Source organism: Mya arenaria, chromosome 17 (genome assembly GCF_026914265.1).
Source record: "Mya arenaria isolate MELC-2E11 chromosome 17, ASM2691426v1".
In the NCBI taxonomy this organism is placed as follows: Eukaryota; Metazoa; Mollusca; class Bivalvia; order Myida; family Myidae; genus Mya; species Mya arenaria.
The window spans coordinates 17598942-17626528 of record NC_069138.1 but is presented as its reverse complement, the minus strand read 5'-3'; the positions used below and the strand labels follow the sequence as shown (position 1 = coordinate 17626528).

Genomic DNA, 27587 nt, shown 5'->3' with positions numbered 1-27587 from the left:
TCACTAGAAGACATAAATAGTATTGTTTGTTTTTTTTCCACCATCACCAAGTTTTCCATTACCATAAACTTTACAACGATCATCAAAGTTTCCACTTTCAATTATTGATCAATTACAATAAATATCAGCACATTATTTAATATAGGGAATTGATTATGTCATAGTCAAATGAAATAAATACATTTCCTGTACGTAGAACAAAACAACTCTTTTAATGAATTGAATAATTTTATTTTGAAACTAATTGAACAAGTATATGTTTCGTCGAGATACACTTATACCCATACATGTATACATCGTAGTGTTAACATAATGGTAAACCTAACATACATGTTCATCTATATGGTAGCTACATGACAGTGTACATATCAAGCAGAAATATTTCACCACAATCTTGAGCATTCATAGTTGCATTTCAAAAGAAATATTCTATAACTCTTTTCAAGGAGAAAATAAATGGTATTATATATATATGTATATATTATCACGCCTCCAACATAAATGATGCAACGCCATTGATCACCGATTGGTCACACCATGACCCCATATTTTTCAATATTGGGTCACCAAATTTATATTGTACCAAATTGGCGCCTATTTTCAGATTTACCTGCATAAATGAAACATTTAAACATGGAAACAGGTTGTCGACGTGATATATACATTACGGGGTTAGTAGGTGACCCGATATGGGATATACGGGGCACAGGAAACCATATTTAGGCTCTCACCTATCTTTTGCCCTGTATAACCATATCGGGTCACATACCTACCCCTTAACTTATAATATCATATTTAATAGCATGAACTTCATTATTATTAAGTTAGTGTATATCTTAAGAGTTTACATTTGCTTACAATTGTTTAATTATTCCTATACAGAGTATTAACATTAATAGAAATTTTGCATATTAACTGACTATGTGGGAGGAAAAGCTTATTTTTTAATGATATTATTTTAAACTATGTCTTATGTTCTGATTAATAACAAGAATGCTGGATTGTCTTACTCGAAGAGCAAGATTTGAAATTCTACACAGTTCAAAATAACAACAAAAATAGATAATTAACAAATTCAACAAAATGATATGACATGTATAAAATTCTTACAAAATCCACATTCACAAAATCAAGAATTTCAATCCAAAACAACAAAGGTTTATTTATCAACAAATAAGTATTAAACATTGAACTTTAGAACACAATACACTAACAATGTATTGTCTAAAATGCAAAATTAAACTTTTCTATTGCACTTACAACAAAAACACAAAATTTCGTATATACATGATCATAATGATGACTATGATGAGAAGAATGACGTCATAGGGACAATTATGACTGTGATGATGACGAAATCAACTATAATGACAATAATGATGATGATAATTATGGCGATGATGATGAAGACAACAACAATGATGACGATGACAATGATGACGATGACAACAATTACCGCAATAATGATGATGACGATGATGACAACAACGATGGTAATAATGATGATGATGACGATGACAATGATGACGATGACGACAATTACCGCAATAATGATGATGACGAATAGTGACTAATGATGGTGTTATATGATGGTAATAATGATGATGATGATGATGATGATGATGATGATGGTGACAATTATACTGATGTCAATGATTATTATATGGATGGTGATGGTGAGGATGATATTGATGCAGCAATCAATATACATTGATGATGTCTTTGCTTGTAGAAGGTAACAATACATTTATATAATTCTATCTACCGTATATACACGACTGTGCTTCCATGAAAATATATAGGAAAAAGAAAGTGATTAAATTCCTAATTTTTCACAAAAAAGTGCTATGCATAGGTACAGTTCATGAGTTACAAATAAAACAAATGGAACAACAGCGACTGTAGGAAAGTTTGTTTAATTTGTAATTACATGAATTATGACAAATGTACAGTTTATCATTGGAATTTCAGGATTAAAGTAGATCATTAGTATGATATCACAACCCATATCATTTTTTAATGAACCAACTCTGTCATGTTAGCTAACAAAAAACCCAACAGAAAACAGAAAAATGATCATTTATAAGTATTGATAGCAGCTCAATAATGCCTTACTTAAAGTAAAAAAACAAAGGTGTATTTTACAAAACACACATATATGTATTGTAGAACACACAATTTGTGTTTTATAAAACACAAAAATGTGTATTGTTCCAAACACTGTATGTGTATCATAGAACACACAAATTATGTTTCACTTAAATTAATACACCAAATTGTGTATCATAGAATACAAAAAACTGTATCATAGAATACACAGACATTTTGTACAACACACCCTGTTTAACACAGAAAACACACAAAGTGTATTGTAGAACACACCAATCATGTTTCAATAACATCAGTGTGCAATTCCCTGACAAAAGAAATAATAATATGGAATAAATGAAAAGCAAGTCAGGAAATGTGGAACAAACTTGATTAAACATATATCACATCTAACAACATCAACTAGGGCATTCCCAAGTGCACCAAAACCACTTTTGTATTTACATGGTACTGAATAAATGCTGTACGGATACAATTATGAAAGATACAAAGGAAGAACATGGCATGAACAATTGTGTATTTCAGGCTAAACAAATGTATGTGTTGTTTCTCACATGGCTAATTATGAATGAGGGGACCAAATGTTTCCAATGATTAGACTTATCTAAGTACTGTCACAATGGGACGATTTTTCAGAACTTTGTTAAAGTTAACAACGTTGTTAACATAATCCTTGTTACCTTGACAATCCATACTTCACTAAGAGTTAAATGGATATACACTTGTGATCTGCAGTATTTCTAATAAGTGATCTGCAGTATATCTTTGAAATCTCCAGTATTTCTAATAAGTGAACTGCAGTATATTTTATAAGTGAACTGCAGTATTTCTAATAAGTGAACTGCAGTATATTTTATAAGTGAACTGCAGTATTTCTAATCAGATTTGAGACAACTGTTTCAGTTGTACTTGTTTTATGCAAAAATATAAGCACAACATAAAATACTTCACCTTTTAAAGTTAGCAAACATGCCTAACTTATACAAAGAACAATCGGCCCATTGTTGCAAAATTCATACTCATTAGTTATGGGACTTCCTACAAACAAATAAGTGCATTTTCTAGTGAACATGAATACCAAACCATATGTGAATACAAATATATTTAATGCTTTTTTAGTTAAGGACAAAATTAAGTTTGTGCAGGATAACAGCATCAATGCTTTCCATACAAAACTTTCTTTTCTCAAAAGATGCACTTAGAACCAGTGTAGCCGGTTCATGAAAACTTAAGGAGAGAAAAACGTATTCCTGTAACAAACAGTGTATTGCAGAACACACATATGTATCTTCGTAACACACAAAGTGTGTATTGCGGAACCCACAGAATGTGTATCAAACAAGACAAAATGTGTACCATACAATACACAAATATGTAATATAGACTACTCAAAATGTGTAACATAAAACACACAAAATGTGGATTGTAGAATATACACTATGTACCTTGTAAAACAAACAAAATGTACAATGTACAATACTTAAAATGTGTGTACATGTACAATTGAATAAAGAACGTGTATCAGCAGAAATGTCCCTGGAGGTTGGCACATCAATGTTCATCGTGAGGGTGGTGTGTTTTATGTTCTGATTGTCTCAAATTTTTCACAGTTTTTTCAAACACCGGTTTATCTTTTCTAAGTCCGTACTTTTTTTCTTGAAACTCTCTGGAATGTGGATCTACTTTCTCATCCGTTTTATCCAACACTTGTTTTAGCCCCACTGCTAATTCAGGATTAACACTTCTTTCAAGATCATTTATATCTCCATTGAATTCTTTATTGCTATTGACTGTATCAGTATTAATGCCAACAACAGTTTCTTCTCTTCTGCCAGACCCTTCTTTTACAACAGTATTTTTACCTAAGTCATTACTAGATTCAGTATTTACACCCTGTATACTCTCAGTTGCAGTGTCTATACTTTGAGTGGAAGAGTCTTTTTCCTCTTCTAATGAAGCACTATTTTTAATTTGACTAAATTTTCCGGTATCTAGTTTATTATTGCTTGCACTTACTGGCTCAAAGTCTTCTTCAGTTGCATAAGACTCTTTTCCCATATCACTATTGGGTAAATTATGTTCACTCACTGGTTTAACAACTCTTCTAGTTACTTTAACCCCTATACCTGGATTATTTATAACCTTAACTGTTTCGTCCATCTCATCAAATTTATACTGGACCGTAAAGGTTTTTTTATTTTCAAGTTTCACTTTCAATAATTGATCATTAAAAGCGTCAGACACTTTGTCTGATTGGATTTCATCTTTAGGTAAACTAGAATCATCAATATCTGATTCTTCTAATTCGTCTTCAACAATGTCTACAAGTTCCAGTTCATTAGCTAAATCTTTAAACAGTACACTAGTTCTTTCATCAATTTTACCATTCCCGAAATAGGCTGACTGTAACAATCTTACAATTGCATTTAAATAAGCACTCTGATTCTCCAGCAGTCTAAAATTCGTCTTCTTAAAGAGTGTAGTCCTTAACTCTTCATAGATGTCTTCAAGAATTGGACTACCATCAGTACCGGCTCTAAGTTTATCAAATCTAAAATATATTTCATTTACTCCTTCCTCATTTGTTTCGATTTTAATAACATCATCCGAATCATCTGTTTCCTTCACACTTTCATCTGCATCAATTCTTACTGCCATCTTCAAACTATCAACACCAATGTTGTATTCTTTCAATGGTCCTAGATTCATTTGAGAATGGAATGTTTTGGATGTTGGAGTTTCTTTTTCATCTGATTGGCTGGATTTCTGATCATGTGCCTTCATATTGATGGTGAATTGGTCGGCTGTTTTTGGTGGAAATTTGGCAGGCAAATCTGGTATTTCTGGGCCTAAAGGTAAAAATGAAATCAAAATCAAAGTACTGATGTCATATATTCCATACTGATGAAGCTCAGCAGACATAACATTTGTTCCTACTCAGAAAAAGATGTTTGATAAAAAAGGTATGCTCTTTTCATAGCAAATAAAAAATATGGTCAGGGTTTTTAAAAACATTTTGTCAGACAACCAGACACAAATCTTGGCCTAAGTATGTAAAAATCAACATCATGAATGATATACTAATAGAGATATTCTTATTTTGCGAGTCTTCAATTAGTAAGAATGCTCAGGCTAGATTTCATCAATAGTTTTGCATGAATTTACAAAAGCTATGAAACAATCCTTTTATTGACATTTCTCTCTTTGTTTCATTTGTTTTAGTATGAGATATAAACTATTTTTTATCAGGTAAAACAAAGGGGAGAAATCTGTTAGGAGTATTGAATGTCCACTAAATAGAACCGTGGTAATTCGTTGTGTACCATCATAGAACAGCAATCAAATGAACAATGCTAAGCGGTTCCTGAAAAAGAACGCCAGCTTTTCTTTATATAAAAGACTACAGCGATGTAAACATATTTTATTTGAAATACCCTTACCAGCAGCTTCAAGTTTTGCAGCCATTATAATTTCCACATCAGGGTCAGATTGTAATATGCGGAGTAAGTGTTGTCCCTCATTGTTATACACGAAGACAACCGGAATGTAGACGTCATCTTTCCCATCCCCAGACATCGCGAACAGGGGCTGACTGTTGACAGAAGTGCCCTCTGTTTGATCTGTAAGATTGAATGGCTTTGAAATTTGGTAGTAACAAAATTATTCTGTGACATGTGAGTATTGGACTGTCTCATATACAATGCATTAATAAAGTAATGGAACCTTTCAGTCTATTAAAAATCTAACTATGAGTTTTTATTTTGTGTAAAATCTTGCACTTTGTGTAAAGAGCATGATGACACTTTGAGGTCATTTAGTATGACTTTATGATCCATGAATGTAGAATACTGGTCAGTCCAGTGCAAGAGGACGTTGGTTGGGAGGAAAGCATGATGACACTTTGGTATCATTTAGTGTGACTTGATGATCCTTGAATGTAGAATGCTGGTCAGTCCAGTGCTAGGGGACATAGGTTGTGAGGAAAGCATGATAAAACTTTGGGATCATTTAGTGTAACTTGATGATCAAATGATAAACACTTTCAAATTAAGTTTGAGATTAGAAACTAAGTAGTCTGTATTTTTAGCTGACCAAAAGGCTGAATGGAATCACTAAGGCATGTCCAAGGATAAAATTTATATTGAATACTGACCCAGGACATATAAATTCAAGTTTAAGCAAGTACTTATGCTAAATAGAATAAGATACTTAAGCATGTTACACTTCAGATTTTCAGAGAAATTGCTATATAAAATTTGCTTCAATTTTCTTTACCGGGGTATATTGGTTTTGACCACTTTTGCAAGAACCAGTAGACATACTTTATGACACAATAAAGGTGTATTTTAAACACATATTCAAAATCCCTACCCATGACTATCCCTCCTAAGGCCCCAGCACTCTGTAACTGCCTTGCCTGAAAGACAGTAGAAATATGATATAAAATTACAAATCAACGAATTACGTTGCACACAAAAACAGTTATTTTTCTGTTGCATAAGGGGAATAACTCACCAATAAATGAAACCAGAGTTATGGACCATGTTTATTATTGTTATATATGTGCCTATTGTTTCTGGCAACATGTGTACAAAGTTTCATTTGAATATCGTCAACATTTTTTTTGTAATGACAAGGTTCAAAGTTTTTGCAAACCACAACTGCCATCGCCATATGGCAGATTGACAGACAGACAGGCAAACTTATAGACAGATTGACAACATGCAAAGGCAATGATTTATTTGTCAATTTGTAGCATTTGAAAGTGTTCTGTAATTTGTTGACAAGGCAAGTTTTTTTGTTAAAAACAAATAGCAAATACTAACTTTATCAATAAACATGCAATTTCCTCGCTCGATGATGACGATTTTGCCCTTCAGCTCTGCTGTATTATCAATTGAACTGCTACACATCTAAAAAAAACATCAACATATTTGAAAAATATAAGGTAACTCAAAATAATGTAATGCTAGAACACATCATTATAAACACATCTTCCCTTTGGCAAGCATTGTTGAATACCACTGATACACAGTTGCCTTATGCTTTGATGTGTTCAGGTTTTGTTGATGACTGTTTGAAAAGTCCTTTCTACATGTGTTCAGGTATTTTTCAATATGAAAGATAAGTAGTAAATGTTGTCCAATATGACAAAGTCCACTTTATCATATATGGACTTATAATGGCCATAACATTGAGGTTGTAGATAATTTTAATTATTTAGGTACTGTTATTAACTATACTGGTACTTTTGTATTGAACCAACAACATTTAGTTGGAAAATCCCTCAAGGCAATGAACACATTGTTATATAAATGCAAGCAATTTGATCTTAAACCTAAAATATTTTGTCAATTATTTGTTGGTTCTATACTTAATTATGCATCCGAAGTATGGGGTTTTAGTAAATCCAAAGAAATAGAACGCATCCATTTGAAATTTTGTAAACGATTGTTACAAGTGAAATTTAATACATGTAATGCTGCTGTATATGGCGAACTAGGAAGATATCCTCTATATATTAATAGATATGTACGCATTATAAAGTACTGGTTTAAAATTGTTAATAGCAATAATATTATTCTGAAGTCTATGTATAATCATGCACTTGATGATTACAATAATAAGGGTTATACCAACTGGGTTTCAAATGTGAAAACTTTGTTAAATAATTATGGTTTTGCATATGTGTTTGATAATCCCAATGCGATACATGTAAATACATTCATTAGTGAATTTAAAAGTAGAATCGTAAATACATTCAACCAAGAATGGTGTGTAACTGCTAGTAATAGTCCAGTTTTAGATATGTATAGAGTGTTTAAACCCACTTTAGAATATGAACAGTATCTAGATATTGTACCTAGAACTCTACGATTGTATTTTGTTAGATTAAGGGTTTCTGTACACCCTTTAAGAATTCAGACAGGAAGGTATGTCGTATTAATTTACCTCGCAATGAGCGTTATTGCTTATGTTGTAATACTAACGATATAGAAGATGAATACCACTTTATTTGCATTTGTCGTTGTTATACGCAATTACGAAAAAAGTACAAACGTTTGTATTACGTTAATCCATCTGTATATAAGTTCCATAATATGCTTACTTCAACTGATTGAGGTTGGAGGTTATAAATGTTTGTAAATATATGAAAGAGGCATTTGTTATTAGAAATACATTAATTAACATTGTGACTTAACTTTATGCAGTTTTTTTTTTTTCCTCACTGCCTATGTTAAAAATTAATCTATATACTATTTATTACTCATACATATTAGGTTTGATTGAATGAATTTATTTAATTAGTTCTTTTGATCTATAGTCTGTTTATTATTCATAAATATTAGTTTTACTGTTTGAAGTCATGAAATTATTTCTTTTGAAAATTATAATGTTTAGACACGTGGCATTGATTTGTGTATACTTTTATGTATTAAGACGATATACTATTGTATAAGTCTAATAAACTGTCTGTTCTGTTCTGTTCATATAAACATCATTCTTATACTTGTAAGGGAGCCCCTTTTGCCCAGAAAATGGAAGTTTGTCTTGAAAAACTTGAGAAATACTGAAAATTTATAGGTGAAATTTCACAGGGACTGTCAGAAAGTTGATATTTCTTTTGGTTATGGTAATCTATGAACTTTATAATTACAATAGATAATATTCTTTTTTATGTCTACACTAAAGCTTACTCATCATTTGGCCTTCTTGACCCATAAACTGTTGGTTTGCAGTTACATGACTAAGACTTGGAAGTACTCGAATATTTTACATTTTTGTTAACAAGAGTATTGTAAAAAAAACAACGCCGCAATGCGATGAAACCAGGTTTTTAATGATTGACAGAAGAACTTCAGCCTGTGCCTGTTTTTCTAATTTTAGTAACAGTGACCTTGACCCTAGGGACCCCAAATGCAATGCCATGAAAGGTACCCTTAAACTCTTTCTATAGACCAAGTTTGGTCAAGATATGTCAACCCTTACTAAAGTTATTCAGTTTCATAGGTGAGTTTGACGCCGCCCGCCCGCCTGAACAACGATGTTCGTCATTCTAATAACCAGGTTTCACTTTGTGAAAACCTGGTTAAAAATGAAGAACATTCTGCTCTTAAACACACATCATTTAAATAGTGAACGCAGTTGAGTATGAACTATTTGGGCCGGATTCTTAAAGAACGTTTACTAACACACATTAAAAACTTACCTTGATTGGTTTGCCAACCGCAAGTTTTCCCCGTACGCCTGGCCTCGTGTTGAGATCATACCCAAACTGGGCGGGTCCTGCCCGGTACACCATGTTGTCATGGGGCGAGCTCATGATCTTGATAAACATGGGCTCACTCTGTACACCTATCAGAGACGGGATAAAAACAAAACTACTGAAGTCTTAGTTTAACATTATCATCCTCGTCAGAATAAATTTCCAGCTCTCCAAATGTTGCTATCATGGAAGGGGCAGTTTCAATAAAGGATTTAAGTCTTAACTTCAATAATCTTACATCTGTATAAATGTCACAGATGGCATTACACTGTGTTTTTTCTTCATTTTTTCATTTTTAATACTGGCTAAAATTAAAATCACACAAATATGTAGCAAAATAATGCAACAATGACACCAAGATGATTTCTATTTACAACGAAGATATTCAATGAAACGGCCCATAGGATCTTAATACTAAATTGCTTCCAATATTGGGAGGGTTAAATTTCCGGGTTTCTGTTGTCATTGTTTAAATTGACAATAATACCAATGTACATTCTTCACAAAGCACTTTGATTGTAAAATTGAAAAACCTAGTAAAATATCCAGTTTCCGATAATTTTAGAATTCTAAACCTCTTCAAAATTGTCAAAATAGAACAAACAAAGGACCATAGGAAATTAAAACTATCTACAGTTAAGATGGATCTATACACCTATGCATAATGATAACCTATGGCATAAATCACCAACTATCGGTAATAAATAGTTTCTGTACATAGCTATCTGCTCTTATAATTCAATGAAAACTATGGCAGTAAAACAAGTTATGATGACCTTGTTTAAAGGCATAAGGTCAAAGCCTTACAAATACTAAACCAGAGATAGAGAACATACCACACAAAACAGATATATATACATACCCAACACCACAGGCATACCACATATGCATCAAAATACATTTATTAGCAAAATGTTGAGGTTACTGACATGGACCTGTCAGCTAAACAAGAGTTCACAGTGGTTAAACTAGTGAGAAATTCTCAACCTCAACATACTGCTATTAATCTCTGACTGTTTGTAGCCATCATTTCATTTGCTTGTGCCAGTCTATTTTTGTCTCATTTGATGCAACACGAGTACACAACAAAATATTGCCACAACAGATTGAAGCTTACAACAGACAGAATCCCACACATGTCCTTTTGGTTGGTTAAAGGAAAAAAACTCCCAAGATTATATGGCCAAAATTGTGGTTTTTTTTGTTTTTTGAGTTTATAATATTCATTACAAAAACAGAGAAGCTAAATAATAGAGCTAGATAGAGAAACTAAATACAGACCCTTACTTTCTTTTGGCTGATTTTTGGCCAATTCGATCATCTCCTGCATGAACAAAAGCCCTTGCTCAGCATGGGCAGGTGACAGCGCATCAGATGCTGTGTGTAATAGTTGAATACGGCCGTCAGCCATTGTCAGCAGCTTTATACCCATGTCCTGTTAAAGAGAAGGATTGACATCTTTTATTCTAATTGTCACTTAAATGTTTTAATATTTCATGTTAAGTGTTTATATTGTCTGTTATTTGTCATAGCAAGATAATTTTCATATTTGTATAAAATAGCAAATAATAAAAAGATTTTTGTTTATTTCAGTGTAAGATCCCAATATATTTCACCTTGTGAACACCAAAGGTAAATATTTCACTCGTGGCTATGCCATTCGTGTATTTTAGCTTTTGATGCTCACCAGGTGAATATATTATAATCTTACACTGTTACAATTATTATATTATTATATATCAGTGTTATTTTACATCTAAAATCTCCACTTCTTACGCTGAAATTATTACCAATGTCAGCAATATCCAGACATAAAACTAGTGGTATACAACCTGTAATTATAATTATAGTGGTGAGTAACCAATAGCTGTAAAAGTAGTGATGTTTAACCTGTAATTGTTCCAGCTGGTCCTGGTTCCCAGCCACAAAGTCAGTAGCTCTGAACCGGGACATTGCCTTTAAAGGGACATTGGAACACTGCTGTGGACTGCTTCTAAAAGTTTAGTTTTTGTGAAGACATTAATAATTCCAGTCTACAGATTTTATGAGACTTGGCATTTCAGGAGTATGTGAACATTATCTCTTGCAACATGTACTATTCATCAAAATTTATGTAAAAATCTTTAAATGCTTTTTTGTGTTATCATGTTGAAAAGATTTTAACACACAAAGTTCATAAAATCAGCATCTTTAACTTACACTGTAGAGCTTTTATCGACCAAATCTTTTAACCCCGCACGCAGGTTGTGGGCATAGTCAAGTGTGTAGCGTATTTGAGGGTTGGGGCATGTGTTGTGGTTGCTGTCTCCAAATTCATCTTCCTCCCTGGCTTCATCATCTAGTCTCTGCAGATTGCTGTACAACTCACGGCTCAGTCTCTGAAATGAAAATCAAAGTGTGAAAATATTTGTGTGTGAGAAAATACCAATATTTGCTGTATGAAAACATCTCTGTCTGTATATGTCTGGAAGTGTGTAGTTCAAAAAGGGAGAACAAACAATGCTTGTATTGAGGTGTCAACATTCATCTCCCTCCTTTGTTACATCTTTACAGACAACTGTACAACTCATGGCTCAATCTCTGCAGTGTGAATATCATAAAGTGAGAACAATTGGTTTTATTTAGGTAAAAATGCTTCATTTCCACGATGCTTCACATTTCATCTTCCAGTCTGTGAAGTTCACTAGACTCAAGATTGTTTTAAGAAATAACATTTTATCAATGTTATAACATAGAGTATAGAGTCGTTCTCTCTTTTGTGTTGCTGAACTGAAATGAAATATACAAATAATTCATGCATATTCTTCTGATACATATTACTTTGTTAAGCACTGTGTTATTTGTTCCTTTCTTTTTATTTTCGAGTCTAGAAACTCTTCAAGTATACGGCAGAGATAAAAGTATTGTATTGTATTGCATTATATTGTATTGCATTGTAATGTATCGCATTGCAGTGCATTGCATTGTGTTGTATTGTATTGTAGTGCATTGTATTGTATTGTATTGATTTCACGAGGTTATTGCTGCCATCACAATCAAGAATGAATTCATTATGCATATAACAATATTGCATTTTACAAAACTGAAATTTGATTTAGATGACTAACATTTGCAATTCTAGTACTGTATTAATTGAATATATAAACATTAACTAACCAACTCTGCTGGCTTTGAGCTATTACATCTAGACAGGGACAGTGGCAGTAGATGGGCCTCTGTGGTGAATATGTAGTCATCTACGTCAATAATGAGCTCACTTTTCTCTGCGTACAACAGATACAGGTATTTAAACGTCTCAGCTAACACAAAGGAGTCCATTCTGAAATGTGGGAAAACAAAGTTTTTTTCATGCTTTCTGGTGGTTTATTGAAATAATCAGTTTAAGATATGCAACATATTTCACTTCATGCACACAATGAGTAAATATTTCACCCGTGGCAACGCTGCAAGAGAAATATTACTTTCGGTGCTCACTTTGTGAAATATAATGCATAACTTAAACTGAAACAAACATTTATCCCCTATATCATACCTAGAATAATTCCAATTATAGCTCTTTCACTATTTAGAACTTACTTGACGCATCTCAGAAGAGTATTTGGTTCGAAGGACGTGCTGTGCCAATGACAATTCAACAAGCAATATAATTAGCCAAGGATGCAGCTGTGCTTCACCAATGCTATCGAGATAACAAATTTTCTTCTATGTTCCAATGGCTTAACTTCTGCTGATCAGAGATAATGCTATTTTGTTTCAGGTTGTAAAATAGAAAACGTGCATTGTAAATAAACTGTAAAAACTAATTGGACTTCAGGAGGCCATGCTTGACCTTTTCCTATAAACTAATTGGTCAACTTACTCTGTTTTTAACAATAAGCATTTTTTTAAATCAGTTGTCATCGTTAAGAGAAAAAGGATTTTACTATACTTTCGAATAGCAGTCTTCTAACACAACATGCCCCAAACTTACTGGTCCTCATGAGTCCCTTTCGTGACATCTTTGATGGCTGCAAATCCACAGGGCACTCTGGCAAGCTCGTCCAGATTCTCGATGACTTTCTGTCCAACATCTAGGTAATGGGAGTCCCCTGTAGCCTGGAAAACATTTCAAGAAATATCTGTAACACTTAAACTTAATGAGAGGGCTGATCTTAGTTATTGAAAATGTTTAACCTTTTTTAACTGAAAATCATTTTCAGCTTTGAAAAATATGCTGTTTAAGCAGCAGTCCACAAAACTTGTGTAAGTTAATTTAGCATAATTATGGATAGAAAACATCATTTCAATGGTAATTTGGTATGGATGCTGTCGTAAAAGACCTGAGTTTATTTGTTAACAGTCTTGCGATCATGCTAACAGAGACAATTCTGTGTCAACAGAAAACCTACCCAACTACCACAGTTCAATTGTAATGTGAGTGTAGGTCTTGTAGCTCCCATCACTTTAAAAAAAAAAATGGCAGAGAAGTTCATCAAATAAATTCTAGCCTTACCTTATATAAGAAGTATGTTGACTCAACAAATTCTGGTCTTAGAGGGTGGTGACCCCAATGGATATGGAAATCTGATGTGAACGCTTCAGGAAGGAAGTTGTGACGCTGAATGACTTGGTACAGCATTTCATGGACCTCGATTGCAGGCTGAATGTCACCTTTTAATACCTGTAAGGTGTAAAAGCAAGGTATTGCACAATCCTTTATTAAGCATACCCTCATTGTTTATGGCCGCCTCTCATCGAAGCAGTTGTGGGCAGGTCCCATCATAGGCATATTCTCTGTGCTTTAAAATAGGACCCCATTACTAGTTTCTATTAAGGATACACAATTGAGAGGTTTTCGTATCAGCTGTTATATATATATTTATATTCTTTGACAGATAAGCTTATTTGGTAAAAAGTGTTAAAGAGATCAAGCTTGACATAGACTTACGAGTAGAAACTTTAAAGTTTTCTCCCTATTTTGAGCTAAGGCAGAAGTTCTTTTCTCTATTTACATGAAAGAAACTTCTCTCTACTTTGTTTGTACACTTCTCAAAGCCTGGCTTGATCCCTGAGCTCAAAGAGAAAGAAAACAATACCTGTAGACCCGGCCAGAAAGCCAGTAGCGCGTCCATGAAGTTTCGAGAGGCTGACATAGGCCTGTGCATGTGAACATCAATAAATCGGGGACCCTGGCTGATGTACTTCTTGACTGCATCATAGTGCTGAAGAATGAAACACAAGATATCAAATGATACAATACAAAATATGATAGGATAATACACAGGGGAAATTGTGTGAAAAATAAGATAAAAACTTTAATTAACAAGTTTGCAAAGTGGTAAAGTGATGCTTATAGTCAGATTTAATTTATCCAGAGACTGTTCATGCTGTAAAAAAAGTAAAATTCATTTGTTGAATTTTACAAAGGGCAATATAAATCTAACAATATTCATCCCCAGGGAAACTAAAAATGATATAATTGAATATTCATTATTATACTGACCACCCATGAAACTGCCCTGTTTTGTCAACACATGAGGTCCCTGGACCTTATTACTGGAATATTCCTATGAATAAAACCAGTTTTCTTCGTACCTTGTTAAATCTTGTGAGATAGGTGTCATCCCCCAGCAGGATGTAGGCCTTCAAAACATACTCGTAATATGAGTCTATCCCTGCTCCAACTCCACTTTCTGTAAAGTAAATGTACAATGTATCAGTCAAAGAACATGCTTGAGTGATTGTTAAATCTTGTAAGATACATGTATGGGTTATTCCCCAGCAGAATGACTCTATCCCTACTCCAACACCATTTTCTGGAAAGGAAAAGTATCACAAAGTCACATGGTCATTCATTACTCCAATAACAAAAGCTTACTTATTTTTTATTGAAATTTAAGGTATTCCATAGAAAAATAAGTGAATTTTAAGATGTCTGGTTGTTGCAATATCATTTTGGTATCATTTGAAAAGGATTATATGCATAAATCATGGCAGTATCAGTCATAGATGCTGTTTTTACAAGCAGTATATAACCTACAATATAACTAGAATTTAGGTTTTGTCCACACCTTTTTTACAATAGGTATCAATGACAGATTGACCAGCCTCCATTTCGTCAGTCTATGTAATAATGATCTACATTGAGCCAACGAAATTTCAAGAATCCTCATTTTGTCCATGCCTTTATAACCATAGGTGTCACTGACTGATATCACAATTTGACCTACCTCCATTAATCCTATTTCCATTACCAGGCCTACCAGAACAGTTGAATCTTTACTTTGTCCATGCCTTTATGACCATAGGTTTAATTGACAAATTTTAAAATTTGACCTGCCTCCTGTTATCCAGTCTTCATTCAGTTATCTATCATCGTGCCTGATCAGATCACTTGACTTTTAGTTTTGTCCAATGACCATAGGTGTAGCGGTTACATTTTGACCTGCATCCTTTTATCTCGTCTCTATAACATATATCTATCACTGAGTCTACAAGATCACTAGAGTCTTAGTTTTGCCCATGACTTTATGACCATAGGTGTAGCTGTTACATTTTGACCTACATATTCATGTTTATCTATCACTGTGCCTACCAGGTCACTAGACTCTTAGATTTGTCCATGACTTTATGACCATAGGTGTAGCTGTTACATTTTGACCTACATATTCATATTTATCTATCACTGTGCCTACCAGGTCACTAGACTCTTAGATTTGTCCATGACTTTATGACCATAGGTGTAGCTGTTACATTTTGACCTACATATTCATGTTTATCTATCACTGTGCCTACCAGGTCACTAGACTCTTAGTTTTGCCCATGACTTTATGACCATAGGTGTAGCTGTTACATTTTGACCTACATATTCATGTTTATCTATCACTGTGCCTACCAGGTCACTAGACTCTTAGATTTGTCCATGACTTTATGACCATAGGTGTGGCTGTTACATTTTGACCCACCTCTTCTAATCCAGTCTCCATTATGTATATTGATCACAGTTCCTACGAGATCACTGCTTCTGTGCCGCTGGTTCCAGAGGTAGTCCATTGCCTTGTGGGCTTTATCCTTAATAGAAACGAATGACTTAATAATTACATCTTATAATAACTTATATTTATCAGGTATTTTAATTCATGAAAACGAGATTCATAAACACATACACTATATAAATTGAATAATTCCAAACCCACAATGTTCATCACTGTCTGTAGCAGTCAAAAACTAGAATTTCACAGTTTTGTTGTTTGTACCTAAAAAAGCTATTTTGCATACTTATATATTTCCAAAATTTCTATCAGGATTCAGGCACATGTTGTGGAATATGATGCCATAAAAATTAACTCTGTGTATTGGTTTTAAAAAATGTTGCCTTTGGGCACCAGGGGAACTCAGTCACTGATGAATCAGTGAGTAAAAATAACGAAACTCATGTCATACTCTTAACATCTTTACAATTCATTTATACATATGTTACTATATATAGTAACACATTTGTACAGGGATTCTATGATTATTTGCATGACTTGGCAATTATTATGAGTCACATAGGCCATTTATCACTCAATGGCCTGGCTACCCCGTGTATTAACCTCTAAATTATTACCGTTGCTCACATTGATAACTTACTTCAAACACAGGATCACCCGTTAACCTGCTAAGTGCGGCAAATTCTAGGATCATGGTTCCTGCACAGGCGGTGCACGTATCTTTGCAGTTCTGAGCTATATCCTTCCCTATACCATACTTAAGATTTATCTGAAATTAAGATATATAGATCAGTTAAAACCAATGAAGGTTGGCAAATTCTAGAACCATGGTCCCACCCCCACACACTGTTAACATGTATAACATTTATCACTGTATTCCTAAGCAACATTGTTTTTGTTTGTCTCAGTTCGAAAGTATATGCAATGAAATAGAGTGATCAATTACATCAAACTCAGGACGGCAAATTCTAGAACCATTGTTTCCCCAACAGACTGTAAACATCTATCACTGTACACTGTATACCTAAGCATTATTATTTTCTTTACTATACTTTAACCTTATCTGCAATTAAGTAGTATTGATCAATCAACTTTGTGCTCTAAGTTCTAGAATCAAGGAGTTGGTGTACCCTTATCTCTACAATTTGAGCTAAATTATTTTCTATACCATACATCAGTTAAATACATGAGATGAAAAATATGTAAGGCCCAATAATTCAATAAGCTGTTTCCCAACTCCGGAAATGCCTACAACCTGTTCTACCAATGACCTGGTTTACCAACAATCCATAACTCGTTTTACCTATGACTCATTTTACCTACAGACAACCCATTTCCCCCAAGACCCATTGTACCCACCAGTAATTCTACCCATGACCAGTTTTACCAACAACCCACAGACCCATTTTTCCAACGACCTGTTTTTCCCTATGACCCGTTCTACCCATGAAAACCTATTTTACTCATGACCCATTGACCGATTTTCCCATGACCTGCTTTACCCTTGACCTATTTCACCAACGACTCGTTTTACCCATGACCCATTTAACAAAACCCCCTTTTACTCAGGACCAAAATTTTAGCCTCGCCTGTCATCATAAAAAAATGTTGTTTTGTCTTCATAATAAAATAAAGAAGTAAGGAAGTAAAAAATACATCTCAAAGAAACATACATAAACCTAAATATGTATGTAGGGAAAGGCCTTTTTAACTATTTAGTATTTATTAATTGTAGCATAAAGATTTATTTGTTGATGAACATTTTTACTTCGTAATTATAACATACCGGTACATGTATTTCATTGTCTTATACTGCATGAAAGTATTAAAATGGAAAGGTTTCTAGTTCGAACACATTTTGTTGTTGTGATTCAAATTGCTGTTATTCAAAATTCTGGTCATTGTTTTTGTTGAGTAGCTACTGTTGAAAAGTTGTTAATATATTGATTGAAAATTTGAGTTTAATTAAAACCAATATTACTATATAATACATGTGTAAGTCAGTAAATATTACAAAAATATATCAAATAGATTTTGCCATCGGCAATAAGATCAAGTTATTTAAGCAGGAACTACAATATGAGCAATGGATAAGAGTACATGTAGAAATGATCAATAACTTGATTGCTTTAAGGGTTTATGTATTGGAAAGAAAAACACAGTACAATGTACAATCAAGAGAATAGCAAGTGGATACCAAGCACAGTGGATACCAAGCACAGTGGATACCAAGCACAGTGGATTTGAAAACTCTATAGAGCTTAAGGAATCTGACCGAGAAATAAGATTATTGTGCCAAGTCAAATATTATATCATATTAAATATCAATTAAATTATTTTAGCTCAACCGTTTATTTCAGTAGATCAAAGGGCATAACTCCATTAATCCATAAGTTACAGTTTTGTGACTTGTTAACCATGTGCACTATTATTGGCATTTACAACATGGATACCAAGTTTCAAGTCAATAATAATCTGCAATAACTTAATAAGTTCTGGCCAACATTTAAAAAAAAAAACGATGATGACAAAGTTAATAACACTATGGCTTTGGCAAGATCAGAATTTTTTTATTAAAAAAAAAAAACAAGCTAAAAAGTAAAAACAAACCAAACTTACTCTAGGGTAAGGGATTCCAGTGCTTGTATTAAACGCGGGTAGCAATCTTGTGCCGATGTCTTTCGCCATATTTAACAGCTCATCTCTGTACCAATCCATACCGAGTTTGCGCTTCCTAAAGTAAGTAGCTAGAACATGGCCGCCAAGCAGTCCTCTGAAACAGGATCCATTAGACTTATGAGAATGTACCAACAAAGGGCCAATTTTTTAATAGCTTAAAAATGATTTCATCTCAAAAAAATGATTTCATCTCATAAGAGAAATATTGAATTTGAAGCTTCAAGACAAAGTCATCTGTTGTTAAAGTACATGGATTTAAATATTCATCTTAAAACTTGTCTATCATTTTAAGACAATTATCATGAGTATTTAACACCAGATTGACAATCAAGAGCAATGAAGAGCGAATAACAATGATTGTCTGTTGTTTTTTTCCAGATGAACAAGGGGCAAAACTTGACAATTCTTAAAGTAAGAGTTATGGTTCTTGCCATACATGTGTGTAGTGTCTCTGGCAACATCTGAACCAAGTTTTGTTTTAATTTCTAGTTTTTTGAGCCTTTTCTTTTAGCATAGGTTAAAGTTTTGCACCATGACATCGCCAACAATGCTGCTGGCAGAGTGACAACAACACCATGACAATACCTCAACTTTTGACAATACCTAAACTTTTTCTTAAAATAACAGTTTATAAAACATATAATAAGACCTGAAACACAACAATGAGCTAGGACTTTATGTTCTCAGCTCATTTTGAAGTAATAACATACCCGAGAACCCTGATGTTTGTTTCAAATACTGAAACAACAACATCGGTGTCGAACCTGGCACTATTCACCACCAGCTTAACGGCTTTGTCAAACTCCGGCACATCACCCATTATCTGTAAATAAATTTGATGGATAAAGTGTGCTTGTGGTATTGGTGCTTTGCCCTCACCCAGCAGGTTCTGAATTCAAGTCCCATCAAACTTTCTGAACAAGCTTTATACCTTCTACCCAGAAAACTGACTCAAGAGCATTAATAGTATTATACCAAACTGATTGATAGATCTTTTCAAAATCAAGTTAAAATGAATAGTTTCATGTTGGCAAAAATTTACAACAAAATGGGCTGAAATTGTGTGCTTAAATGGAGTTATTTTACTGAGAATTATAAAAAAGACAGAAAAAAAATACTTATGAGTAACTGACATACATATTTGAAGTGAAACTTGTACATATAAATTCACCCCTGAAGGCATCCAATACCCGATTAGCTTTACTTACATCTTTTGAAAAAATTGAAATATTTCCTGTCATTTTTTTTAATTATTAATAAACAAAATAATCCTTATTTGGACTCTTATTGACTGAGTACCACTGTTAGAAGCATTTTGTTCACGTTCCAATTTACATGGAGATTTACCATTTTCAATAGCTAACCCGATAAAACGTTTGAGTCACGCAATCTTTGAAACATGTCCAAATACCAGAAAAACTTACTGCAATTGTATCAAGGCTGTCAATCAGTGTCAGAGAAAAGCTGAAAAATGAAATAAAAAGATGCATTATATAAAATATGTTATAACATTACAAACATTGCATATACACGTATAAGCAAAACACACTGTCAATTACAATGGCTTTTGAACATTATTTTAATTTGGTATGAATGTGGAAAGGACAAGAACATCATGATGATTCTTCACCATTCCTTGTTTAACAGCTCATTTCATGTTTGATTCAATGGTCCATGTATTGAAACTCTTTAATATCATAATGAGTGATACTCAATACTTAGTCTACAATGGAGTGAACCATTTTTGGCGATATATTGCAATACTGACTCTGCATTCCCCGAATTCAAGAAGCAATAAAATATCTGAATACCCCAGTACAAGTTGAAATACCAGAACTGAAATTCCCCAAGTTGTTACATGGAAACATCATATTCAGGGGCTTTTATAGGAGTACTCGGGTGTTATGCAGAAACACAAAATTGGGCATTACTGGGTATACAGACTCGTAACTTATATTTTGTACACAACTGAGGGCGTTGGGCTACACCCTCATGAGTAGCTAGATTGTGTCATACTTTCCCAGAGAATCATCTATGTCCCCTCTGCTTGGCTCGGAACCACGATATCGACCTTTACAGCTTAACGGCATCAGCTCATCAGCAGGGAAGGCATGGTTCTGAAATTACACAAGAATTAGAAACTAAAACACAATCTTGTTCAATTACAAAAATAGGTTGGATAATAAAAGGAGTCAAGAAGAAATGTATAAGTCCAGACTTTTTGGCTAACGTAAAACAAAACCAAGAAGATTGAGCAGGAGGCTTAAGCTCAGGTATGTTATTGGCAAGTGCTAATTTGCCCATTGAGTCCGAGAGATAGACTGCTAGATTTCTCACAAAAAGAAGACTGAAATAATTTATTTTAATTTTATTCTACTTTGATTAAAATGTTAACCTTGTTTAAATATTCATTTTTCTCATTTCCATAGTTTTTGTTGATACACATGTAAGGCCTAATTTCTTATTTAGTCTTGATTAAACTAAGTCAAATTTAGTTAAGTCGTGATTTTATATGATAATTTTCGTTTCAGGTAAAAAAACTCCTTTGAAAAATGTAAATTTGACACAAACAATATGAATAAAAAGTTGTTAGCTTAGCTTAATTCTGCTATGATAAACTTAAGCTTCAAGAAATTAGGTTTGACTTCAAACAAATGTAATCAGGCAGTCGAAGAGACTATTTGGGAAAATAACATAAATCCTACTCCCAGAATGTATCGATAATCCTTACGAAATCGTACATGTTAACACAAAAAAACATACCATATAAGCACCAAATGCATGTTTAAACATCTCCACCACTTTGTTCCTGAAAAGTAAATTCCAAAAGATGTCTAACGGTTGTCTTACAAAATTATATCAAAGTAGTAAAAGTACAAATGTATATCATCCCCCAGCATTTGTCATTTGATGATTTAGCAATACTGTATTTTCTTGTAGATAATTTTGCCTTTTGGTGATCTCATTTATTTCTCTGCATATACATTTCCGTATCGGAAGGTTTATTTTTCATAATAGTTAAAACCTCAACTCTGTGTTTTTTCTATCAATCTAACTTCCATTAATGTCAAACCCCTACTGGGGACCTAGAGATTTGCGTGTCAAGTTGCAAGAATGTAAGTAAAGGTTATAGAAGAAACAGAACTTTTAAAACCAAAGTTAAAATTGCGTTTTTATTAATAAAAATATTATAGGCTAAAAAATTTTAAGAACATATTAATGACAATCAAGTAGAAAAAACTATCTGTGACAATAAAAAATGTTTAAAAACAGTGTTTTCAAAATCAGATAATTTTAAACATTCCTTTTTTGTTAGTGAATAAAATAGTGACTCATCAGTGAACTTTGGAGTTAATTAATTCAAACATGCAATAAACTTTGATTAACTCAAAATGTGCACTTGAACGTCATTTAAAAGCCGGTATTGGTATCTATGGTATACTCGTACAGATGCACACAGAGTGACAGATAATAACCACTGAATAATTGTGAGTTTACTGGTCCAGATTGGTAAGTGTTATATGGGAAACGAAATCGAATATATAGGGGATTCGATTTTGGTTAACGTAAATCGTTCTGAAGGGCGGTGCAAAAGCACGGTTACCGGTACCCGGTATTTGCAATCACTTTCCGATAGGACTGCTATAGTTAATATTATAATAGTACGATGGCTGTTGTGGAGTTATAATTATTAAATATGCTCTTACTTTAAACTAAATGCCTTCATTTGATAACAAAGGTTATAGTTATCCAAATTGTATCCAATTATATATTTTGGCAGATAAGGCGATAAACCGAAACTGGATCCATTTTAGTCAATTGCACACTTCAATAAAGCTAAAGTTTTTATAAAAAATAAATAAACAAAAAATGAAAATGACTTTCAACTGACCCCCGTATAGTCAACAAAACTATATGGGATTCAGTTTTGATAACTCAACAAATGTTATAAAGTCATATTACACCAGACAGTTGATTAGGGATTCAGTTTTGGTTTAATGCAATTTATGGGTATACAATTACTATATGGGAGTCAGTTTTGGTTAAATGCAATTTATGGGTATACGATTATTATAAGGGAGTCAGTTTTGGTGAACTGCAATTTATGGGTATACAATTACTATATGGGAGTCAGTTTTGGTGAACTGCAATTTATGGGTATACAATTACTATATGGGAGTCAGTTTTGGTGAACTGCAATTTATGGGTATACAATTACTATATGGGAGTCAGTTTTGGTGAACTGCAATTTATGGGTATACAATTACTATATGGGAGTCAGTTTTGGTGAACTGCAATTTATGGGTATACAATTACTATATGGGAGTCAGTTTTGGTGAACTGCAATTTATGGGTATACGGTTACTATAAGGGAGTCAGTTTTGGTGAACTGCAATTTATGGGTATACGATTACTATATGGGAGTCAGTTTTGGTGAACTGCAATTTATGGGTATACGTTTACTATAAGGGAGTCAGTTTTGGTGAACTGCAATTTATGGGTATACGATTACTATATGGGAGTCAGTTTTGGTGAACTGCAATTTATGGATATACGATTACTATAAGGGAGTCAGTTTTGGTGAACTGCAATTTATGGGTATACAATTACTATATGGGAGTCAGTTTTGGTGAACTGCAATTTATGGGTATACAATTACTATATGGGAGTCAGTTTTGGTGAACTGCAATTTATGGGTATACAATTACTATATGGGAGTCAGTTTTGGTGAACTGCAATTTATGGGTATACAATTACTATATGGGAGTCAGTTTTGGTGAACTGCAATTTATGGGTATACAATTACTATATGGGAGTCAGTTTTGGTGAACTGCAATTTATGGGTATACAATTACTATATTTGATCCAGTTTTTGCATCTCTACTGTAGGCTAGGCATTGAACGCACGTTACAATGAACAGCTATAATGATATATCTACAAAGTGCAATGAACCGAAACTGAATCCCCTTTGGTCAGTCGGAAGTCAACTGTTCATTTCAATATGCATGCAATGCCTAGAGGTATCAAAACTGGCTCCCATATAGCATTGATGCTTTACTCATGAAATGCAATTGCATTTAACCAAATCATGATCCTTATAAGTCTACTGTCCAATTTAAAATGAATATGCGTTTGTTGTGTTATCAAAACTGGATCCCATATACAGAGGAAAATGTGTTTTTACCAAAACGGGATCCCTTACCGTCAACTGTTCGTTTCATTAAAATGCTCACGGTTTAGAGATATCAAAACTGGATCCCATATAAAGTAATGCTACACACATACAATGCAATTAACCAAAACTGAATCCCTTTTAGTCAGTTAAGTCAACTGTGTATTTCAATATGTTTTCACTGCCTAAGGATATCAAGCCTGGATCCATCTAGTAGATTAATACCCATACATTTATGTTGCAAACATGCAATTAACCAAAACTAAATCCCTTACAGTCAGTTGCGTCAACTGTTCATTTCAATGTGCGTTCATTACCTAGCCTACAGTAGAGATGCCAAAACTGGATCCCATATAGTAATTGTATACCTATAAATTGCATTTAACCAAAAACTGACTCCCATATAGTAATTGTATACCTATAAATTGCATTTAACCAAAACTGACTCCCATATAGTAATCGTATACCCATAAATTGCGGTTCACCAAAACTGACTCCCATATAGTAATCGTATACCCATAACTTGCAGTTCACCAAAACTGACTCCCATATAGTAATCGTATACCCATAAATTGCAGTTCACCAAAACTGACTCCCATATAGTAATTGTATACCCATAAATTGCAGTTCACCAAAACTGACTCCCATATAGTAATTGTATACCCATAAATTGCAGTTCACCAAAACTGACTCCCATATAGTAATTGTATACCCATAAATTGCAGTTCACCAAAACTGACTCCCTTATAGTAATTGTATACCCATAAATTGCAGTTCACCAAAACTGACTCCCATATATATAGTAATTGTATACCCATAAATTGCAGTTCACCAAAACTGACTCCCATATAGTAATTGTATACCCATAAATTGCAGTTCACCAAAACTGACTCCCTTATAGTAATTGTATACCCATAAATTGCAGTTCACCAAAACTGACTCCCATATAGTAATTATATACCCATAAATTGCAGTTCACCAAAACTGACTCCCTTATAGTAATTGTATACCCATAAATTGCAGTTCACCAAAACTGACTCCCTTATAGTAATTGTATACCCATAAATTGCATTTAACAAACACTGAATCCTTTTTATTAACTGTCTTATGTTATATGATTATATATTCGTTGAGTTACCAAAACTGGTTCCCATATAGTAAGGAATTTCTTTTTTACCAAAACTGACTCCCATATAGTCAACACTTTGTTTCAATATAGTAATCATATTAGTAATCACGGCCAAGATATATCAAAACTGCTTCCCATATAGTTATCTTATACCCATAGACAGCTTTAAACCATTATGTAGCAAATAAGTCATTTTACGACATTATCCATTTTTGAATCCCCTCTATCATTGAATAATGAGAAAACGTCTCCCATATAACCTCCACCGTCCAGATTTGACAGAGAAAGGTTTAAGCATGTAAAATATTATTTACCTTCAATATACATTTCGATATATAAATGCTTGAAAAAACAATTCTGATAGAATTTCGATCAAATTAAAACAAAAAAGTTTTGAACTCACTTCAATGTTTGTTTTGTAGCAGAATCCATTGCTTGACCTGAGTCGGTTAAAAACATTAAAACTACAAAGGTTGTAATGAGCAGAATTAGTAAAGTGTTGGAAGACATGATCTATATATACTGAGGTTGATATCTTAATGATATCACCAACAACTTTCTGCTGAATTCCGTTATAAACAAAATTTTGTTGAACTGTCAAAATAATTATCTTGTTTTTCTGCCATGTTGTCAACAGCGGTACAGTAAATATAATTGTTCACATCGCTATCGACACAATCGTTATCCGCGTTACCTCAACAACGTCATCATCGTCGTAATGGTGGTGCTCCTTATCATCATCGTTATAATTATCATCATGATCACCACCATCATCATCATTATCATCATCAACAACATCGTTATCATCATCACTATCATCATTATCACCACCACGGACCTATAAATCAGTTTACTGTATAGGTCCTTGTCACCATCATCACCATCATTAACATTATAATCGTCGCAATTATCATCATCATCATTATCATCGTCGCCATCATCATCAACATCATCGTCGTCATCATCATCATCATCATCATCATCATCATCATCATCATCATCATCATCATCATCATCATCATCATCATCATCATCATCATCATCATCATCATCATCATTATCACCATCATCACCGTCATCATCATTATCATCGTCGCCATCATCATCATCATCATCATCATCATCATCATCATCATCATCATCATCATCATCATCATCGTCATCGTCATCACCACCAGCACCAGCACCATCATCATCATCATCATCATCATCATCATTATCATCATCATCATCAACATCATCATCATCATATCATCATCATCATCATCAAAGCTGATCTGTTCTTGGAATTCTTATCAAACAAAAAATAATAAACATAGAAACATTTATAAATTTATTGTGACTTGTGTACATTTCTTTTCATTTCTTTTTCTTGTTGTATGTGCTTTTATAATGTTTATATAAATAAATACAATTTGTCGCCTGAAAATGAAAATCCACAAATTTAAGAACCAACAAACTTGTCCTTTTGTGAAAAATCACAAAATTTTAAGCCCATGGATATAAATAATTCACAGTAGTTACGGAAATTTTATATTCTACTTCCCTTATCTTGTTTCATATATTTTGTATAGATGGCAACTCATGTACAATCCTATATCAACAGGATAAAATCCAACCGAGCATCTTTTCCACCTAGAGCCCTACATGTAAAACCTCCACCTACCAATTTTCCAGCATTTAATACAATCACTATAAAGACATGAGTTGTGGCAATAGGAACAATGGGTTCTGAAATATAAACATTCTGTAACACTGTTGAGAGGTTAGGTAAGTCAACTGCAAAAATGAGTGCTGTTGAACTATTCATGTTCATGACAAAAAACAAAATTAAACCAATTGATATAATTACAAAACAAAATACCGGAATGACAATTTGTAAAATTGAATAAGAGAATTTAAATAAAAAAAAAATTCAAAAAGCTTAGGGTTGCCTGTTTCTGGGGTACAATACCTTGCAGAAAATGAATATGCCATTATTAACTCATCTGAGAAATTTTTATTGACAATGTCACTAATGTGATTGCATCAGCTGCCCTCTATCTTTGAATTATACATAATGAGAACATAGGGGCAGTAATGTATAATATCATTATCGAGGGTAGTTGGTTTAGTATCAGTATTATAAATGTACATGTTGTGTTTTTTTTTTTCTGATCTGCTTATAATTGCCTTTCTAATATAAGAGTTCATGAATAAACAAAAACATTTTCTAATACACGTATGGTACAATATCAAGTTAAACATCTGAGTACTGG

At 33.4% G+C, this 27587-nt stretch overlaps 1 protein-coding gene across 2 annotated transcripts; it reads right to left on the bottom strand.

The window, feature by feature from the left end:
• Window positions 1-215: 215 nt before the first annotated feature.
• Window positions 216-25956, bottom strand: LOC128224141 (ER degradation-enhancing alpha-mannosidase-like protein 3). Of its 2 annotated transcripts, none has more exons than XM_052933846.1 (21): window positions 25733-25956; window positions 21790-21835; window positions 21043-21143; window positions 20451-20490; window positions 19737-19849; window positions 18967-19120; window positions 16988-17116; window positions 16321-16426; window positions 14951-15048; window positions 14452-14577; window positions 13869-14036; window positions 13347-13471; window positions 12533-12695; window positions 11576-11754; window positions 11267-11369; window positions 10658-10811; window positions 9320-9465; window positions 6936-7022; window positions 6481-6526; window positions 5550-5729; window positions 216-4958 (listed from the first exon to the last, which is right to left on the bottom strand). In XM_052933846.1, exons 1-21 carry the CDS (start codon window positions 25837-25839, stop codon window positions 3661-3663), a joined length of 3669 nt encoding a protein of 1222 aa, XP_052789806.1. In that variant the 5' UTR covers window positions 25840-25956; the 3' UTR covers window positions 216-3660. The 2 variants fall into 2 exon arrangements, with proteins under 2 accessions (XP_052789806.1, XP_052789807.1); XM_052933847.1 differs by having other exon boundaries at window positions 10664-10811.
• Between the last annotated feature and the right edge of the window lie 1631 nt (window positions 25957-27587).

Coding starts and splice junctions, on each gene's coding strand:
- LOC128224141 (XM_052933846.1), bottom strand. CDS start 25,839: ATGTCTTCCAACACTTTACTAATTCTGCTCATTACAACCTTTGTAGTT. Junction 20,491..21,042: donor ATAGATGATTCTCTGGGAAA/GTATGACACAAT, acceptor TTCATTTTTCAG/CTTTTCTCTGACACTGATTG. Junction 15,049..16,320: donor TGGAGACTGGATTAGAAGAG/GTGGGTCAAAAT, acceptor TTTACTTTACAG/AAAGTGGAGTTGGAGCAGGG.